This window comes from Falco biarmicus, chromosome Z (assembly GCF_023638135.1).
Source record: "Falco biarmicus isolate bFalBia1 chromosome Z, bFalBia1.pri, whole genome shotgun sequence".
Taxonomy (NCBI): Eukaryota; Metazoa; Chordata; class Aves; order Falconiformes; family Falconidae; genus Falco; species Falco biarmicus.
The window spans coordinates 19,489,150-19,511,352 of record NC_079311.1 but is presented as its reverse complement, the minus strand read 5'-3'; the positions used below and the strand labels follow the sequence as shown (position 1 = coordinate 19,511,352).

Below are 22,203 nucleotides of genomic sequence, written 5' to 3'. Positions count from 1 at the left end.
GTAACTCAAGAAAACAAAAAGGTGTAAAACCAATAATGTAGTTAAGTAATATCTGAAATTTCACATTATTAGCCACACTGGTAAAGACGCCACACCAAAACAATCTAAACCCTAAGTATGTGGTTCATTTTTGCTGTGTTTTACTTTCATTGGAAATACCAATAAATGAGCTTTTTTTTTCATAGGTTTTGAAGCATCAAAGCTATTGCTTAAGTGACAGTCTTATTAATGGCAACAAGAACATACAAGAATTAAATTCTGCAGCACAAGTACAGTATACATTTTCAATGTGACTTAATTAGACATGTCTAACAGGTTGTAAAGGCCCGACTTTCAGGAAGGATTAAGTTAGCCATCAGGTCAACAAAAGCATGATGCATTTAGTGTGTGCAGTAGCAACCACAAGTCAATTACAAAAGACATACACCAAAGAAAGTAAATTTCCACCTAGATCTAAGCAACATTCTCCTAGTACAGCCAGTATGAAGACATTTGGGAACCCCTCCTTTGGACATTAAAGATTATTCTGGCAAAGAGTAGTACTGCAAAATCACTATCTTGCAAACTTTTCCTTAAGAAAAATCTATTCTAAATCTAACTGAAGGCCAAATGCCAGAAAACATACAGGCATAAAAGGTAAACTGACAAAGCAAGTTTTGTTGACCCTTTCCAGGTTGTATTAGTTCGAAGTACACAACACTCAGCTCTCTCTCCTCCACAAGAGAGTTTATAATTGTGGGAAAATTACTTTGGGGGGAAATTAGAGAAAACTGGGACCTAACAGAAGTGCAATTTACAGGAAGGTTTTTAGGGTAAACCATCACTTTCAGGATGGTTGGCGTGCACAGGACCTACTTTACCACAGCTCCCTAAGCAACACACCCTGCCATCCCAGCACCTGCTGATAGGAGTAACGGAGGGTGGAGCCGAGTGGAGACCCCATGGCCAGGCTCTGTGGTACTCCCTGCAGGAAGGGGGACCTGATGGCACCACACAGCTGACAAGCTGCACAGCAGTTCCCAAATGGAGACTGTGAGAAGATGTCCACTGCTGAGCCAACCACTGTGGCAAAATCACTTTCCTCAGATTAAATGATCTCATTGTAATACCAACTCAGACCCCCATTCCAAAGTTACTTGCCTCAAAGGTGCTACCACACCTCACTGGGCATGCGATAACAATCAGTAACAAAAATATGTATGACTAGAGTCACTAAAGCTCCCCCTAAATGTAAAGAAAATGGACTGGTCTTGGACTGAAATAAGCCCAAGAGGGGGGAATTGTTGTCTAAACTCCTGAATTACCACACTGATTTAGTGTTTAATTATATGTTAAACAAATCTGTGCACAAAGCTAGGTAAAGCTGACCCACTGTCTAAAGTTGTTAAGAACGAAAGGACTTCTAATCAAGTGAGTCAGCCTTGGGAAGGATGAGAAACCAAGAGCAGATAGTCAAAAGAACAGTGTTACCTAAGTTACACAGAAAGAAGCCTTCAAATAGGAATGCTCTTGCCTTAAAACTTGACAAGCTGATACGGTGTTGCAATCCACTAGCATCAACAGAAAAATAGTTGAAAATAGGACAAAGATAATTGTGGTAGTGGGAGATAGCGACCTCCGACTCAAATAGCCCCCCCCAAAAGAAGGAAAAAACCCCACTTGTGGAGCACGCGTAGTTAGTGAAGAACTTCAGCAGTCCTATCTGAGGATGCATACTAATTTGCATTAGAAGCGAGAAGCTTGTAACCAATCCTGTGTATGATAATGAATATGCAATGTACTATGAAGCATTAAAAGTAAGCAAAGCTGGGGAGAAGTTAGGGAAGACTCCACCGTAACTTCTGGGATCAGTTGATGGGCTGAACTTGTCTCCTCCCCCATAGGAATGCCTACTGGGTAAGAACTTTATTGTATGACTAACTCGTGCTAGCCATTATTGGGTGTATTGTTTTAAGCTTGTTTTGCAGTCAGTGTATTATCACTGGCAATGTCTGAAACCTTATTCTGTTACAAACTTGCATTTTGTACAATAAAAATATTCAGCTGAAGTTCACTTTGTGTAAGTCTCTGGAGAGCTGAGTGTAAGTTGTAAGGAACGTGACTCAGTGATACTGTCAGCAGGGGTCCCTGAATAGGTCAGTCGAATCACCCCGATACAGTGGGCTGTCAAAACGCAGTCAGGTGGCTGACAGACTGGTCAGGCACAAGGGGCTTGTCTTGCTTGGGAAACTGACAGGCTGATCAAATATAAAGGGTTTGAGGAAACCCCTCTTCTTCAAGTGACAAAAAGAGGGAAACAGATGGAGAGCTATGAAAACTTCTGGAAGGTTTATGATACAAATGCAAAACATATTGCTAGAGGGACAGAGGAAAAGCAGTATCTGTATGATTTTTTACTACTGTTACCACACGCCCAGATTCTAAAACCATATTAATGGCATTCTATCTACAGGCTGACTACTCTTACTAAGCTGAGAGATGAGGGTCCAAAGGTTTTGTCTTCAAAAAAATTAAGTCTTCATTTATTTAGAAAGTTCACCATATTAAAGGAAAATTTTTCAATTGTCATTTGGATGATCTTGGGATTTTAAACATATCCTTGATAAAAGTTAGCAAGTACACAGAAAAAGGAGCAACTGAAGGATTAAAAAGCGGTTTTTTAAGCACATCCATGGAATTACCCAACAATGCTTCATAAATAATGATTTCAGGTGGGTCCCTCCAGCCAGCCACTTCAGGAGACTCTTTAAGATGACTGCCATATGGTACACTGGTCCCAAGTGAACAGTGCACCTGATGTATTAGAAAAGTCTTCCTTTAGCAGAAAGGACCGTGATTTAAATTGTCTCATAAACTGACATAGTAAACTAAAACTCTTCTCAATGTACCAATACACAGACACAAAGCTCAAAATCAACATGAATGCAAGAGTACTTAGAGATGCAGTAAAACACAATGCATCAATCTCTGCGTAACTATACTAAATACCCAGAAGAAACACAGAGAAAGTAAAAGGTATATGAAAAGGTGCAGTACTGGACATAAAAGGAAGTTTACTTTAATCAGACCTGCAAGCCCAGTAACTTTCAAATATGCAGCTTTCATCTTACTTCTTGCACAAGGATCTACTGGGAGAGACTCAATAGCTGCCTTCCCTCAGTATTTCACTGATGTTCAATATCATTGAATAACTTCCTGAGAATAAAAACTACCCCCCAAAAAAATTAAAATTGATCCTGTAGGAAGAAAGAAATGTCACATAATCAAAGAAAGTATGATTCAAGTTTATCACACATCAATAATATTTATCAAATAACGGTATACGATAGGATTTCATTGAACTATAACAAGTATTTAATCTGAAAGATATAAATCAGCGCGGAAAAAGGAATTACTTGTTTTTAAAAAAGTTTCTTACTTGCATTGCCAGATGCAACTCCATTCTCCAAGACCAACATCTGTTCTTTCAGTATTGTCATCATCAGAAGGATTTTCCAAAGGAACATTGGACCAAAGTTGAAGACAGCTGGAACCAGTCAAAAGGCGAGTGCCTAGAACAAATACTTGTAACAATATAACTACAAAACAAGTAGCAAAGTACAGATTTCTATGACCAGAGAAAAAAGTTTCACAAAGCTGAAACTGCAGAACAAAACATAGCAGATATTATCTTAACACCTTCTCTATAGCAAAGTTATTATAACAGCAGTGTGCCTTTTACACATTCCCCTACATAGATACAGACTGGGTCAGAATTGCAAGATACTCTCACATATTATAAACATTATGATTTCAGTATCTACAGTTCAAACTGTGAAAATTCACCAAATATTCAAAGTTATTCACTAAAAAAGCCAGCTGGAGCTACGGCAAACATCCCTTTTTCACAACAAATACCTAATATTTAAGCCATATTTTTAAACATTAGACACTGCTGAGATTAGGGTAATTGATTATGACCATACAAATGCACCTAATATTTTGGCTCTCCTGTCAGAAGTGACAAAAGGTAGGTTTCACTCACTTTGGTGTTCTCTTATGCTAAGACAAAACAAAAATCTCTTCCTTGACACCAAAGAACAGTGAAATGTAAATAAAAAATTAGCTGCGGTATGAAATAGACAGGTGTTTCTTTTATTCTATTCTTACCTGTGGGATCCCATGTTAGATTATGTGCTATGGTGTCCAGTAATATTTGAGCATTCTTCTGCCACTGATAATGTAACGTCTGAAATTTTAAGTATTCACAAACATTAGCCAGAAAACATTTAATTCCCCTCCCTTCCTATTTTGTAATAGAAATAGTACATCCTCACTGCATTCTCCAAATTCAGAATAAATTACTGCTTATCTAATAAAAATTGATTCATTCAAATTTTGAACAAGAGTTTTCCATTAATCTGACCATACAAATAGAGATTTTTAATTTTAGAAGCTTCTTATTTTTAAAATGTGGCCTGAAAAAAATTCAGTATATAAAATCACCATCGGAATCTAAGATTTTTTTTAAAGGCAAGTCCAATCTTATCTTCGGAAAAAATAAAAGATGTATCAGAAATTAAATACACTAAATGCATCTGGTATTTGGTACCAGTAGCACTGTTGAATTAAAGGTTTTCAGTAAGGTCAGCATAACATACCTGACGCTACTTTTTTATTTTTATATACAACAGTGTCAACTATCTTCAGATCTTGCATTACTACTTCATTCACTCTAACAAGCTGAGGATTAAATTCACAAAATATTCATCTGGTATGTTCTCATATGAGACTGCAAATTTTTGATGCTTTGAGTTATAAAAGGAACTGAAATCACTACTGAAAATAATATTAAGGGCAAAAAGGTTTTTTTCTTAATTCACAAAGACATTTTTTTAAAGTAATCATCCCTCACTCAAAAAAATCAATCCAATAGAAATGGAAGTTAAAATATGACAACTAAACCCTTCAGAAGTTTGGTAGAAAACAGTAAGAAGTACCCGCATCTAAGAAGGATCTAAGTGAAATATTTCTGCAGCTGACTTTTTTTTTTTTTTTAAGATCCTGAACATTCCAGTAAAGTGAAGACAGTGTCAGTCTTACAGCAACCTAAATATGCTAGACATTATTGCATCGAAGTTAACTGCAAGAACAAAGTAACAGAGTTATTTCTTCAAAGTTTCAAACTCAGTGTACTGTTTACTAGTACAGAAAAATACTCAGGATGGATTCAAGAGCCCCAATAACCAAACAAGACAGTAGTACTTCTAAAAAGTTCATAAAAGCATAGGAAGTCCCATTTTACCATTATTTTATTCCACTGCTTTCCAGTAGTATTAACTATTTTTTAGTGATATATATATTCAATGCCAGCTATTTAATTTATATATAAAATACCATTTGTTTGCAGTTAACACCTGGAACCATATGACTAAGCTGGCTAGTATAAAGAAGGTAATCCACTACACAGCCATATATATCTGATTTATTAATACAAATGGACAGACCAAACCCCTGAAAAGGGAGACAGAAGTTCCCTGAGCAACTGCTGTCAAAGCTCTCATATCATCAAACTGGCTTTAATTAGACTCTAACACTTCTAATTAAACAAGTAATACTCTCCATGTAAGAAGCATGGTTAAATACTTGCTTTAAATCATATTATTACCCAGAAATTAAGAATCTGTACACTAACTCACTAATGCATTGTCACTGAACCTAAGCTACGCTATCAAGAGAATAAATATTGTTCTTATTCACCATTGTAACACTGAAGTATAAGCATCCAGTCAGATATTCTAAAAAAGTCACAGCTTTTCTGAAACTATTACAGATTTAACCAAGAGCATACAATTACTGTTTTAACTTTGGTTTATGAAACTGTAAAACACATCAGGACATGAAGGCTACACAGGATGGTTAAAAAGGAGTTCCTACTGTAATGGCTATACTCTTTGGAGAATGGAGGTCTGCATCTCTTTTTGGGTTCTCGAATATTTCAGTTATGAGTTGTAGGGTCAGATGAATCAGTAATATGAAGTATTATAGTAAAACCATTTCAAATAACATGTCTCTGCCCTCCTTCTACCGTTTTGACTTCCCAAGGGCCATCTTATGCCTCTATTTTACTCTAGCATTAAAAGATGACATAAAAAAAAACCCTTCAACTTTAAAGACACCAAAAAAATTAATCAGGCTTTATAACTGGGTAAGTGAATTAAGGAGTGATGAATTACTTACATTACAATGACTATGACTGCTGTTCTGCTTCAAGAGGCTAACTGGCTCAAAGATAGAAATCACCTTTCCGTAAGAAGCTGCAATCTAAAGAAATTTATACGTATGTAAACACACAGAGAAGAAACAAGCTATAGAACAAACAAGAATAAAATGCAAATTATTGATTTTACTTTTAATCCTCTTCATAGATAAATTTGAAACTCACACCCACATCCCCTTTCAATAACAGAAAAATGAAATCTAGCAAAAATCATGAAGCAAGCGTTGACAGTAACAGAAATATAGTTCTTTATTTACATGTTAGTCCTGATGAACTACTGAGAGTACAGGTGGGCATGAGCTTTTTTTTGTTTTTAAATCAGATCTATTATCAATATTCTTTCCACAACAAATGAGGTAAACACTCAAGGAGTCTACAGAGTTCACATCCTCAAAAATGGAACCAGTTCAGGGTACTTTTGTGGGCTTCCCTGGCATGAGAACATGATACATTATAAAAACTTAATTCAGAAGACTTGAGCTACACAAGCTGAACACCCAGTGCAGAGAACTGCAAACCAGAAACACTACTAAACGCTAACATCAAATACTTTCAAAAAAGTTACAGTACGGTCAGCTTTAATTAATATTCCAAAGTTTTATTCCATCAGTGGTATCAGCCACCCCAAACCTGCATTAAGACAAAATTAAGAGTATTTTACCTCAAGATATCTATATAAAAGCAAGCTTAAAAGACTTGCTAGGAAGAGCCAAAAGACGACAAATGTATGTTAAAGACCTCAGGCAGAGAGCCTGAAAACAGCATTCACAAGGCAGTGTTGCCTAAGCTACCCTGAAATAAGGATTTATAAAAAAAGAAGGAGTTTGCATAGGTCATGCATAATGGACAATCTGCATTCTGAAGTGAAGCTCAACCCTAGAAGGAGCAGCACATTTACAGTTTTGATATGCTGTAATAGTCAATTTCCTAGTTCTGTGAAGTTCTGGCTTAGAAGTTTTCCTTTAACATTAAAGAAAGTCAGAGTCACTTTATAAAATACATTTTTATTTTAGTATCAGCCACAACAGCTTTAACAAAATAAAAGCACTAAACTGTCATACCTAAGTTATTATTTACAGTTCCATAAATTACAGATGTACTAATGTACAGAAGCATACAGATCCTAAAATCCCCATCTGTGGCTTCAAAGCTCTCTGCATTAAAAAGAACAGATAGTTAAATAACTTTCTATCACACTAACAAGCCTACACATCAGCCTGACCCAAAAATGCCAAGAATAATTTTGTCACAGTTGCAAAGTGCCTGAAGAAACTTTTTCCTTACATCTTAGACTAATATTTGCCCTCTCAAATTCTCTTTAACTACCTCACTTACTCTTTTATTCTCATAATTCCATTCCACACCCCAAAGCAATAGTTTACATAAATTCATATTGATCAGATTTTTCCTTTTTTCCAAGCGTGGACAGTTCTTTCATTTTTTTATTGATTAGTGGGTTTTTAAGACAAAGTAGCATTAGCATGCTAAAATGCTAAAGCATCCAGAGCAACTGCTACCCCCTCAAAGTTTCCACAGGCTTCCACTGCCACTCAGACTAGTTCTCACCGAGCAGCATGCAACCAAAAAGAATAATTCAAATTTGTGATGAAGAACTTCCCAAACTACCACAATAATCACCCAGACACCAGCCAAATGTCTATTGCAGTCCCAAGTCCTGTTAAAAATGAGATGTGCAGAGAAGTCTTATTAAATTGTAAGACAGAGGTTATAGTCATTCCTAGTGATAGACTGGTAGTAAGTACGCCCTCAGCAAGTCTACACGACACCAAGATGAGTAGTGCTGCTGATTTGCTTGAGAGAAGGGATACCACCCAGAGGGACCTTCACAGGCTTGAGGAGTAGGCCCACCTGAACCTCATCAAGTTCAACAAGGACAAGTGCAAGGTTCTGCACATACCCAGGATCAATACAGACTGGGGGATGAATGGGTTGAGAGCAGCACTGCTAAGAAATACTCAGGGACGATGGTAGGCTTATGACCTAGCAATGCAGAGTCAGCCCAGAAAGCCAACCACATCCTGGGCTGCATCAAAAGAAGCATGACCAGCAGGTCAAGGGAGGTGATTCTCCTGCTCTAGTGAGACCCCACCTGCAGCACTACATTCAGCTTGGCCCCCAGCACCAAAAGACACATACATATTTAAAGCATGCCCAGAGGAGAGCCATAAAAATGGTCACAGGAATGGAACACTTCCACTATGAAGAAAGTCTGAGGGCTGGGGTTGTTCATCCTGAAGAAGGCTCTGGGGAGACCTTATTGCAGATGGAGAAAGACATTTTACCAGGGCCTGCAGTGACAGGACAAAGGGCAATGATTGTAAACTAAAGGAGGATAGATATATTAGATATATCTATATATTAGATACAAGGAAGAAATTTTTTACAACGAGGATGGTGAGACACTGGAACAGGTTGCCCACAGAGGCTGTAGATGCCTCATCGATGGAAATATTCATGGTCAGGCTGGATGGGGCTTTGAGTAATGTGATATAGTGACCAGTGTTGAACTAGGTCATTTTTAAGGGTCCCTTCCAATCTAAACCATTCATGTTTCCATAACTCATGCACCACTATGTAAAAATAAAAGCATCAGTCCCTGGGGCAACAACTTTGTTTACCCTCACTGCTTTGTTCCAAGTACAAATATAACTGGCAGCATCAGGTTCTTATTTTATGAAGTTTTAGTATAATCCAAATAGGCTTTTGATACATTTACATTTTTTCCCACCAGGTCTCCGTATTGCACAGAAGTCCTTCAATATTTTTTTCATCAGGTCTGTAACTTGTACTAAGTTACGTTATCACTCACTACGCTCACTACCAAACAGCAGAAAAGAAAATGACAGTTCCTTTGAAAAGAAAGCACAGACTGCCTCCTAAAACACAAACGAAAAACCCCACCATACTACAGTTCATGAAATTATAAACACTGGATTCAAAACAGCTTTTGCATAATTAGTAGGTTTACTTATGAAAAAAAAGGTCTTATTTAAAAATACCTTACTTAACAAGCTTACTGGTTTTACTTACCAATTTTCTACAGGTAACCTATTAGCATGTAAACTAAGTACAATTTTCTTTGAAATCAGTAAAATATTTGTTCCATAAAGAGAACACTTCATATACACTGTAACAGTGCAGTCACCGGCCATTATGTAAACAACTTTGATTAAACATTTCAAATGATCTGAAGCTAGAACCATCCTCTTGTATCCTGTCAGATATTTGTACGAGCCAAACCATGAAAACAATTAAAAGTTTTGTCAGGTTATCACTAGATGTTTTGGTCTTAATTTTTACATTCAGTAGAGAAAGTGGAAAGAGGCTTGTAGCTTACATCACGTGGAGTAAGATGAAGCACTGTACCCACTTACGAACAGATTGCTGATTATCAACTTGCCCACAACCAGAGGCAAGAGACTGCATTCAGTGGCCTAAAATTCAGTTGTCCTGTTTGTGAAACTAGTCCTTGCAAATCTATGGGAGACTTCTTTAGAAAGTTTATATACATATGCAACGAACACATGTAAATATACACATACATATTTACTTGGGATGTTTAATAATCCTTACCCATTTCTTCCCCCTTATCTCATCCTTGGAGACAGAGAAATTTATCTCAAAACCCATACTAGAAAGAGGAAAAGATGGTGTCATGTTCCCTCACCCTTCAAAGCCAAGGGAGAGGGTGGGTCAAATGAACTCCTAAGCTGTTGCTACTTCAAAGAAGCTTCACAAGGCACTAGCTTCCCTATAAACTAGAATTAGATTTAGGGCACAAGAGGGGAGAAAAATTGCAACTCATTACTTTCATAACTAGAAATAACTCTTTTACAAACCAATTCTGTCATCCAAAGCAACAATAACGGAGATCCTTCAAAGACAGTAAAGGCCAGCTATTATGGAGAACATGCTTGATAGCAGCTCTCCATAAAGTAAAAGATTGACAAGGTACGTAATTTGTATACTACCAATTATAACTGGATGCTTCTCAGAAAGGTTCAAAATTGCAACCTAAATAAGCTGCATTATTTGCATTCTGCTTCTTACAGATTTTAGACAACAAAGAATAATCTGAAGGTAAACGGGAGAGTAATCTGTGTGTCTATACTGATGAAGATATGTAAGAAGAAATTGTATCCTTGCAACAGTGAACTGGAAATGTATTGATCAGTCTGGTCAATAAGTAGATTCCTAGCCATTTGTAACTCAGTATTTCAGCGCTCTGCAAATGCATCTAGTCTAATTGCTAACAGCAAACAGTATCAACTTGCAGAATCAAAATGACCACACAGGTCCACTCAAGAAATGAAAAAATTCTAAAGCTTTGTAAGTTTGATAATATTCGTATGTGTTAATGTACAATTCAAGGACAGTCTGTCATTTAGATGCAAACAGAACTGGTATTGTGCAGTCAAGATAACCTCACATATCTGCAGAAAAATTATGCAAGACTGACTGTGATATGTGACCTGCATGTGTATTTCACCATCTGTTAATATAAGGCCAATGAACTAAAAAAAACCTTTCTATTTAACAGTAGTCAATGGAGAAACACATGCAGTATTTACAGCTGCAAGGTACCAGAGACAGAGGAGAACATTCCCTCATTTTCATTTATATTCCTTCACTACCATTACAATGAGTTCATCACTTGAACATTAAAAAGCAGGAACAGAGAGTGGCTGGGAATCATCATCATAGACTTCACATGTAAACATGAACTGGCTTCCATACAGAGGTCTTGTCTCAAAATGGACACCAGAATCTAACCAAAGCTCTCAACAACTTATAAGGCTTGTAGTGATATGCAGAAGTTTTACACTATCTTCTCAGTACCACAAGCTTAAAGAAAGTAGAAAAAACCTTTTCTGTTTCCCAGAATGTACCCAGACAGAGCTCCCACTCAGCTGCTGAATAGCTTAATCACACTATGACATCCCAATGGATAGTTACCTGGTTATTTCTTTTTTACTGTGAGAGACCAATTAAGACAGATCTCTGTAAAAAGCACTTGAAACCTAACAATTTCTAAACTACAACATTTCTGATCCAGTCCACCTACATAAGAAAAAAGAAAAGCTAAGAATTCAAGAAAACAAAACCCTGTCCAAGAGCAATTTTAAGCCTTTATGAGTTGCTTGAAAGGGATGCAGTTTTTCTGGATGACCTGAAAGTGATTTTTGTGGAAGCATTCATCTGCTGCCAGCCACTACCATGACAAAGGATGTCGACCACATGCCCAGTAGTGTGAAGCCATAGTGAATAAATTACCTTTGCTTCCTTACTCATCTTTCAAATATCTCATCTATGCAGCCCTGTGCATATTTATACCTTTCTGTGCAGCCCCCATTATCTTCTAAAATCTGGTATCTACTGTTATTATATCACATTCACTGTGCTGCTTACCACAAATAGACATTAAACAATCAACCATTTTACTATTCACTCCTGTGTACTTGCCTTAACTTGCAAGTACCCACTATCTGAGAAGGTGCTTAACATGACATTGCTAGAACATTAGAAACACTGTTCTAAATACCTTCCCCTGTTGCATTGAACAGTCCACACATCCCACTTGAATGTTTCCATGTTTTGCTCCAGGGATTATCTGTAATCTTTCAAAGTCAGTCCCCAGTACTACAATATCACATCCCGATGCATATGCCTAAAAAAGAAAAAAGAAACAAGAATTAAGTAGATTTATCTACTTACAGCATATCAGTGAAGTACAAAACAGTATAGTAGTCCATACATCCTATCCATGAATAGCACTACAAGTACAGAGGTATTTGCAGAGATCAAATAGATGTCTACAATTAAAATCAAGTAGCAGAGGTGGCAAATTACTCTTTTCCATGCTTACAAGTGCATCACAACACCCATGTAACAAGCAACAGTGGTTCAACGTAGAAGAGGCAAAAAAGATGGAGTTATGAAAACATCTAAGAGAAAAGAAAAAGCATGAAGAACAAAGCTTACACAAACTAGGACAAAGTAATATACTTCCCTAGATTTGAGACAGAGGCATTTAAAAATAAATTTTTGGAAAGGGGGAATAGAATTGAGGAGCTAAAATGGTACAAAGCATTTAATAAGGAATGCAGAAAATGAAAAATTCAAACAGGTGACATTGAAGCTCAGTTATAGAAAAACAAAACTGCTTTCAGACTAGTTGAGTCTGTTATTTGCACTCCATGGACTAGTTTTATTCTCTCAAATTCATATTGTCACTACTTAATTTGATACATGTAACACATTCACAGAGCCAGCTGGTTGACGACTGCAATATCTGAGACAAAATTTCTTTCTGTCTTTACCAAGTTTTGTTAGAAATTGAGCAAAGATTAAAATGGAGAGTAAGATTAAACACTGGTGAAACTTGCAGAAACAACAGTGAGCAGAATGATCCAACAAGCATACAGAATATAGTATTCAAGGAGGGAAGTCCTAGAATAAGGAATCCACATCCATTAGAAAGTTAGAGCCAGGAAGCCAGCAACAAAATTAAGAGCAAACACAACAGTACTCTGGTAGAGAGTGAGAGAACTATAAAAGGCCAAAAAGTGTCATTTTAAGTTGGCCAAAAGATTCAAGAGCAGAACAGTCTTACAAAGACTGCCGACAGAGGGTTTCTGTATACTAACATAAATGATTGTGCCTTAGAACTAACCCTACTAATTTCTAGTGTATTAACTAAAAACTTTTGACTTCGAAAAAAGAAAAATTGAATGCTAGATGTGAAAATTCAAAATCTAATGAATATGTTTTCAGGCGTTTCGTATTTTACCAAGCCTGACTTAGACTACCATACTATTACATATATTAAAATAAATAAATAAAAAAAATACGGAGATTTCCAACCAAATACAGTCTTCCCCACAGAGTTCAGTAATACTTCACTAAACAATTTACCAAGAAGACTGCTATCATCGTTCTCAGCCAATATCCAGTTACTACCTTCCAACCAGCAGAGCACCAGCCACTCTTAAAACAACCTGATAATCGAAAATGCTGTCTTATAATGCCTCTGCAAAGTAAATATAACCATATACTTATTTATGATCATTTATTATGTCAGGTTTTTGAGCCCCTTCCTGTCCTGTCACCTTTTCAGCTTCAAGAAGAGGTTCAAGCAGTGTAATTCCTCCTGTCAAAAGAGCAGCATTTAGTACAAATTGACATATTAAACCACCAGCTCCAAAGCAGTCTCATTTAAAACTCAATCTCCTCTTTTGGAACAAGTAGTACTTTCTTCAAATGTTAAAGTGATTACTTTGATATTGCAATGACATGAACTTTTGGCCTGTTCCTCACAGAACACTTCTTTCTTTAGCTGAAAACCATCTCACCTGGTGACTTACTGATTAATGTCCTTGGTCCACCAGGTAAAAGTTATTCAGAAGTACCATATATACAGTTTACACAATTTTCCCAAAGCCATTTTGTTGAATGTAGTGTTCTATATGGAGGCAACTTTAAAGGGGGGATGGGGGTGGGGAAAGTGCTTCACTTTAAAGACATAACATGGTTTTATTAAAAATGTTTTTAGAAGACTGAAGAGTCAAAGACTGCACAAAGCCCACCTGCTCTTTTCTATGCCCCTCAAGGCCTCATCAGCACTTTACAGACTTAGATTTCTCCCATCTGGTTCTTTCCATTTCCGGCTTCAGAGGCACGCCTGAGATCATGTAGCACCACAACACTGCAGTATTTCCATCATGGTGAGCAAGAACTAGCATATATAGTACCACATTCTACTAGCAGCAATCCTGAAGTTCATAAACTAAGCATTCGAAATGAATCAAGAACTTTACCAGTTTCAACATATACAAAAAGTCCCGAGTACACTTGGCATTTTGTACTGAAAGAACTCTAAAGTAACAACCAAACACTACACAATGGAGTCTTTAGGAACTGCTATATTCATCAATGTATCAGGAACAGGGACTTAACAGTAATAGTATCAGAACTCAGGCTATCTCCTGCTAGACCAGGCTGTGCTTGTAGAAACAGCAGTAACTAGCCATTTCCTGAAAACATACCCTTTATGAATATAAGCTCATGCCTAAGAGCTGTAGCTCCTCCTCCTTTTTGCTATAATTAAACCTGAGTATTATTTTTAATACTCATTTCTTGCCCAAGTTCATATGCTGTGTGTTGAAAAATAAGTTTGTGAAATCCAGGTGAACCTTCTGAAGAAAAACTGGGGAGTATCTTCTCATCCTAGCAGTTCTCAGTTCTAACAAGTAATTGTAACTGCACTTGTAAGAATCCAGACCAGGATGGGAGTAAGAGGAGTGCCCTTTTAAAATCTTACACTTGGAAGAAAGATACAGTCATTCATTCCATCCTTACATTCTTGTAATTCTCCACATCACCTGAAAAAACTGACATTCAGAAAAAAAAAGAATCACTTCTGACATCAATCTATTAAGATGGATTATATCATACTTGGTCACTTTGACTTCTCGATCCCCAATAAGCTGCAGAACCACTGACTTGCTCCTAAGCCCGTAGAGCTGATGTGACCCCAAAGAGGTAGAAAGAAGGAAAAAAAAAACCCCAACCCACAACCAAAACACCAAAACCATTTTCAAAGAGCTTCCAAATATAACTGCAGCTAAGCAGAAGGATGATGACTTGGAGGCTATTTTTGACATTTAGTCAATGTTTGCCTGCAGAAGAAAAAATTTAAAAGACAAAAGGGAAGGGATGCAGAGGGGAAGGAAGCTATATATATTCAAAGAAAAAACAAGTGTCTGAAAGGAAGGTAACTAAGCTGTCTGGCAAACGAAACTGCAACAGGCTCCCTTTCTACTGTTGCCTACCATCCAAATCCCATTACACCTCACACTGACCAGACACTTTGGGAGGGAAGTTTGAGCATTTCCCTCCTCCTAAGGTGTCCGTCCTTCAGTTCTTTGCTGTCCCCACTGCATCCCCATTAGGCTGTCTCTGTGCAGAGAAGTCAGATTCTCACAGAGGCTCACTGCAACCCAGCCTCCTGCTCTGAATGAGGTTTCTAAGTAGCAGTATCCTATAAAGACAATTCTCTAAAAGAGCACAAAACTTACTGCTGGACTAATTTTACACTTACATTTTTTTCACCTGAGAAATTCATATGAGTTATTTTAGCACAGTAAAATGGAAGTCAGTACTCAGGAGTAAGAGAGACTTTCTATACCCTAACAGTCTCTCAGGTATAACAAAAATGAATTCTGCCTACCAGTCAACTTTACCTGCTTTATACTGCAAGACTTGTCAACAATAGTTCATATGTAATTAGTTTTCATTTTGATAGAAGCTATTGAGATTGCATTTTTATAAGCTATGGAAACTAGGAAAAAAGGTAATTCAAGTGTTTATTATGTGTAGGGCAAGAAGCAATTTCAGAGAATAAGTATTTCTCGTATCTATACACTTGTCTGCATTACCTGGCCCTTGCAGGGGGACAAGAAGGGGGGGCACAAGATGGTGCCATGCAGTTCCACTGGGAAAGAATTCCTAAATAAATATTATATTAAAATTTTTAAAAAAACCAGCCTCAAGATGCCTTTCAAAGCAACCAGAGCCTCTAAGGCTGATTTTGGCAAGCCGTAAAAGCCTTTCACCTTATGAATGTCCTAGAGTATTCACAAGAAAGTTGTCTTTGCACAATGGGACAAGCAGATAATATTGACGTTATCATGTTCTTGGAATGTTTATTAAACAATGTTTTGTTCTTCTGTTACACAAATAAACAAGACAGAACTAGTTCAAGCAGCAAGAGCATGGATTTCACTAGCTGGTGACATAGCAAAACAAGCCTGAAATTAGGAAGTGAAAGATGTTTCAGACCTGTGAAAATAAATGTGACTTTGCATGGGGTTTTTTCCCCACAATTTCTACCCATTCTTTTATTCGGATGTCAGATCTTATTTCTAAAAATCATATTTATTCGGAAAAGATTTTTCACAATAATACTGCTTTAAAAGCATGTTAGTTTCAACAGAAATTAGTATAGACAATTATATGAACAATTCTAATTTCTTTCTCAAGATATACACAACTCTTAAACAGAATGGTACTGGCAAATTGCTCTACTCTCAACAGAAGAAAAGCAAATGAGCAGAAGTCTTGACCTCTTACATAGTATAGCACCTCTAAAGCAATTCTTTCCCTTACACTTGACCCTCTCTATATACTTCCATGTACATACATACAAATTTTTTCCTATAGTTTCTGTTACAGTTAAATAAGGACTGACGCATTATCTTGTACAACTTGCACAGTTTATTTACCTACATCTCTTACATGAAGGGCATAAGTACACCTACCAAATGGCCAGCTATTATCCACAGATGAATGCAGTAGTATGTGTATGCACACATACGCATTTATAAAGTAATACATATATAAACACACACACAAATATATATAGGATGAGCACACAGACCAGAAATTCAAGGCAGAACTCTGCCCTGGACCCAAGGGCATACAGAACCACTAGCTGAAGCAGATCAAGGACTACATTTAACAGTTCACAGCAACTAACTTGGAAATGTTCTCTCCGTGCTATAGCTACACTGGAAGCTCAGTGGTACAAGAACCCACATTTAACTTTGCTTCTTTTGTTTTGCCGCTGATTCATTTACTGTATTGGAAGTAATTCTCAAGCCACATCAAGGCCAATTTTATCACTGATGGATCTCAAGGGTTCTTTTGTCCCTTGCAAACGAAATCAAGCAAGTCCCAAAGGTCAGGGTGCCAGGGATCACAATCAAATTGAAAGATTAAAAATATTTTCTCTAAATTCTGTAACAGCTGAATAATAATTCCATCAAATGTTTCAAAGTGGAAGTTTACAATAGCTGTTTTTACGACCTTTACCACCATTATACCTTAGGGAAAATTCATTTCCCAGTTTAAAAAAAACAAAACCACCTAGTCCAAAGAAAAGCATTGTAAACTATGAACAAAAACTTACTAGCAAAAAATACAGAAAAATTCATCTTTATAAATTACATCAGGTACCTGTTTCTTCCACTGGACTGAGCAGATACACATGGTACCTCACTGAATTGCTCTATTACAAAAAAAATCTCACCCATGCAGACATAAACTTGCAGTATTTTTTTTAGCACGGTCTCTCCCCACCCCCTTGTGTCAAAACTTACACCAATCCATGTATTACATGTAAACATCTTATTTAAAAAAAAATAATATTTAATCAAGAAGATTAAATAATTTTAAGAAACACTTAAATCATGCTTTCCTCATGTTTGGAAAAACAACAACTTTCTAATCTATCAAAAGTACTGGAACTAATCTACTCCTGTAAGTGGCAAACTGGTCAGTCTCGCACTTGCATTCGAGTTTCACTAACTGCATTTTTCATTGAAGTGTAAAGAGGTTTTACCTTTATTGTTCTTGTTGTTATTCAGTTAAATCCACTTCTTAAGTTCAGAATAGGTTAACTAGAACACGGGGGATAAAGAAGTATCAAAAAGGTTTCCTTCCCTTTTTCCCAAGAAGCAGGTATAAATAGTGTAACTTCTTGAGTTAAGTGACTCTTAAGTTTATTTTCTTGACTATAGATTTGCATGGAGTTCTAAATATAAAGAAAATGTTAAATATTTTCTATACAGACAAGTAATTTTACTGAGCCACAGAATCTATTTTTATTTATCAAAAAAAATTTTACTAAGCTGGAAATCTTTGTATCACAACCCACAAACTTTGGAAAATTTGACTAAGCTATCCAAAAAACACATTTTCCAAGTGCTTTTCAACTTAACATTTGAACTTCACAGTTTTATCAATCATACAAAGTCCAGGATGAGTTTGACCACACACAGAGAGGAAGTCTGCACAGAAAATATTCTGGTTGCACTGAAATAAACCATGCAATTTATATTTGTTTTCCAAATTTTTACCCCTACAAACAATCAAATCACTCTTTTGTCACTTCCATTACCAGTCTTGGGACCTGTGGTTGTAAAGTCGCTATTGCTTACAGTGATTTCCACCACCCCCACTCCCTTCTGATACTTTGGAAAAAAAACAAAAAGAAAAATTATTATATGACAAAAGCAGAACTGAATAAACAAAAATGCACAAAGCGAAGCAATCACAAAAGTGGTATCAGTGCTGGTTACCCAATACCTTAAATACAACTTAAGTAATAACTAGTACAGTAGTATCCCATGTGATGAACTCCCTGAACTTACTAAACAAATGTTTTCAGATCTGGAATATTTGAGCAGAAGACCAACATGAGAAAGCAAAGGATGTATTCCCCCGTGAACAAGTAGAGGGAAAATTAAAAAAAAAAAAAAAATCTATTTCAGGAGAAGCACACAGAGTAAACAGTTGAAGTGTGACTTTTGAGGGCTGAGTTCTCACTCATTTAGTGTGCCATACGTTACTAAAGCCTGCTCTCAGCAGATAAACAACAGGCATGCTTCTTATGATGTCTTGATGGTTATGAGCCTTTTCCTATATAAATAAATACCTAAATAAAAGGTATGGCAAACCCTCTTCATCAGTGTTCCCTTCAAGGAGGCTCATGCTCCACTTGACACTTCACATCATACAAAAAAGAAGGCCCAAACAACAAACCTGCACACCATTAGGACAAGTATCTCAAATACCACCTTAAACCAGAACCTCACCAACTCAAAAGATGCATACCAGTTTAGTGGGTATGCACACTTTTTATTAGTTTTGCTTCCAATTTTTCAGCACTTAGGAACACTTTATAACAATAGCACTTGTTATTTCTGGCCTAAAATGGTAATATTTTAAAACTTTTCCCCTTAAATATCCAGTACAGCCTATCAGACAATGTTGTGAATCATACAGTATCCAAAAATATCAAGATATTACAGATCAAGTTCTTGTCAGACAAAGCTAACTCATCCTACCTGTACAGTACATAACCCTGAAATGCCAACTCCTACGAGTTCTCAGCTACAAAAACTGGAAGCATAGGTGTTTGCCGAGACATTTTTCTTCTCCATTTCAAACATATCATTCAACAGTATTAATGCTTACATCATAACTTCAGATATGAGGAAACAACAGTCCATTTTTCTTGTCAGATCTTCTAAAGATTAAGCTCACCATTTATTTCCAACAAGGCAGAAGTTAGCTTCAGTATATTTCACTTCTTAATCCTTCTGAGCCATCTCATGAACTCAGCATTATAAAATGAGTAACAGCAACAATCAAAAAAAACTGAAGCAGTTAAGGATATTTTTGTTAGTGGTTTTAAAGCTGAGGAAAAGAAATTTATTAACGACCTTCTGGGGAAAAGGACAAAGGATGATGAATGTGTCTATATGAAACATTGTTACTATATTTATGTCAAAATAGGGCTTGTAAAAAAAGGACCACAGCAACTGTTTCTGAAAACTGCAGTCCCTTTCTCTTCAAATAGAGACTCTTCTTATCCATTGGGGACCTCTTAACACCTTTGATAAAAAGTTACACCATAACAGAGAGAGAGGACACTTCAATTTCCCTTGAAAAAGAATTGATTCAAAATGGGAGACCTAACAAGAACATACTTTGAGAGCTTACTAGTACTTCACTGCAAAGCACATCTCCTCGTCGCTTACCAAATGGTTTCCCAACAGTGATGGGTCTTTAACATTTCTGGATATGCAAAATCAGGAAGTTGACCACAGCTGGAATTTGAAGTCCCAGCTGCTGCAGAAATCTTCCAACACAAACTTATTTACAGCATTCATCTTTTGGAAGCAAGCACATCACCCGACAAGGCTGCAGATAAACAGACGTTGCAAAGACAGCCTAACTCTGGGAAAGCAGCTCTCGAGTGCTTTGCCCCGAGCGCTGACCGTACCTCACCTTCCCCGCGCTCACACTGCACCGCTCCGCAGAGCAAAGCTGCAAGCACCCAGCTGGATTTAACCGAGTACACCAGACAGGACAGGAAAAGGTAGGCTTCTGAATTCTTGCACTTCTGTCTGTCGTTCCCCTACAAACCCAAAACCACACTATGCAGCAATTAGGGGCAGCCGTAAAAAGTAAGGTTAGAAATACTTAGATGTAGTGCACCGATAAACTTTGCTGTGTTTTTATTTCAGTCCTCTTCAGCCCAAAACGGAAGGTGGGAAAGGTATACTTCGGAGGGAGGGTGGGATGAAAAACACAACAGAAGTCGGTTTACAAAACAGAAGTGAAAGGGAAGAAAATAAACACTAATAAAGGGCTTTGACGTTCGCTAAATACTGCGCGTGTTCTTCCTCCACGCCAAGCATAAACATCGACGGGCAGTTCGAAAATGGTTTTAAAACCTCAACGCTGGGGCACCGTGTTTCAAGATCTGCTTCAGCTGTGACCAGTGAGGGCTCCAACTACGCCCCGCCACAGAACGGCGCACGTACCGGCTGCGTTTATGTAACCTCTCCCCCGAGCCACCATGTTCCCGCGTCAGCCAACGCCGCCGGAGCGGCATGTGTGTGCGCGCGCCCGCCCCGCGCCCCCCGCCCCGCCCCCCGGCGCTGCCCGCGCCCCTCAGCTCGGCAGCCGCCGCCGCCGCGCCGGCAAAGTTTTGCGCGCCTCCCCGGCCGCCGGCGGCGGGCTGGTGGCGGGCAGGTGTGCTGCAGGCCCTGCGGGGAAGCCCTCCCCCGGCGGCGGGCGCTGCCGCTGCCGGCCGCTGCCGTCACTGGGGGCGAGCCGCCCCGCTCCAGGGGCCGGCAGCCGCCGCCGCGCCTGACACAGCCGCTGTCGGCGCCGAGGGAGCGCGGCGCTAGAGGCGCGGCCCCAGCGGAGGCGCCCGGGCCCCGGCGGAGGCCTCACCGTGAAGGGCTGGTCGTGCAGGTTCCCCACGGAAAAGCAGTTGTCCCCGGGGTTCACGGCCCCCGTCAGCACCTGATGCAGGTTCATGTCGACAGGGCGCAGCCGGGCCGCCGGCCCCCACCGCTGGGCCGCCGCTCGTTCCGCGGGCGGCGGAGGAGGTGGTGGCACATACTGAGGGGCGGAGCCTCGCCGGGCGGGCGGGGCGCGGAGCGCAGCGCCTCCTTCCACCGGCCGCGTCGCCCGCCTGCCCCCTGCCGCCGCGCCTGCTCTCGCGAGAGCACGCCCCGGCGGAGCCGCCGCCGCACACCGGGCTACGGCACGAGCGTCGCACATGCGCGCCTGCCGCACGCGCCGCCAAGGGAGCGGGGCGACAGGGACCGGCGCTGCCTGCGCATGCGCGGCCGGCCCGGGCCGCGGGGGGTGGGGCGGAGGCGGTGCCGCCCCTCAGGGCAGGCCGGGGGCGGCGGGGCTGTTGTCCGGCGGCGTGGCCGGGGCTGTTGTCCGGCGGCGTGGCCCGGGCTTTCCGGCAGTGCTGGCGGCCGGTAGGGCGGGCAGCGGGGCGGTGTGGCGCGGGGACGGCTTTAATGTGCTTGCTCCAACAGCCTTGGGAGACGCGGCCTGGGTTGGGTGGCAAGGGGGTCGATGTGGCGCGTGGGCTGAAGGAGGGGGACTCAAAACCTGTCAGAGCCAGCCGCGCCTCCTCCCGCCTCGCTGGAGCGACCCAGGGGTCGGTAGCCCTCACAGGAGTCGGTAGCCCCAAATACGCCCGCCTGTAGTCCATGCATTTTCACAGGTGGAGGGACTCACCTGCAGCCTTTCCACGGGCCGTTACAAGAGGCAGCATCTGGTGGTGGGAGCTGCAGTTCCCTGAGGTTTGGGAAATGAAGATGAGGCCTTCCTGGGACAGCAGGCCAGCTGCAGGCAACTGGATTTTTTACCTTTCTCATAACACGAGAAAAAAGAAAATGAGAGCTATCTAGGATGGGTATCGCTTTACACGCAACTTAGGCAGGGGAATAGTAGAGGCCTGTTTGGTCCAACGAGATTAGATAAGGACAAGTCAGGCCCAAGTGTGACAGGCAGTATGTGTAACCTGCATGTTCGGATGACAGGAA

General features: G+C 39.5%; 1 protein-coding gene across 6 annotated transcripts in view; it reads right to left on the bottom strand.

Moving 5' to 3' along the window:
* Positions 1-21,281, bottom strand: part of DMXL1 (Dmx like 1) — an 85,422-nt gene extending 64,141 nt beyond the window's left edge. For 3 of the 6 annotated variants that reach the window (XM_056323721.1, XM_056323717.1, XM_056323718.1), the window contains exons 1-5: positions 21,089-21,278; positions 11,823-11,948; positions 6,220-6,303; positions 4,150-4,228; positions 3,419-3,551 (exon numbers count right to left, since the gene is read on the bottom strand). In XM_056323721.1, coding sequence (XP_056179696.1) covers positions 3,419-3,551; positions 4,150-4,228; positions 6,220-6,303; positions 11,823-11,948; positions 21,089-21,175 — 509 coding nt within the window. In that variant the 5' untranslated portion in view covers positions 21,176-21,278. Of the gene's footprint in view, positions 1-3,418; positions 3,552-4,149; positions 4,229-6,219; positions 6,304-11,822; positions 11,949-19,387; positions 19,673-20,673; positions 20,726-21,088 lie in introns of those variants that run through there. The other 3 variants (XR_008819327.1, XM_056323720.1, XM_056323719.1) reach the window with 3 other exon arrangements.
* Positions 21,282-22,203: the final 922 nt, after the last annotated feature.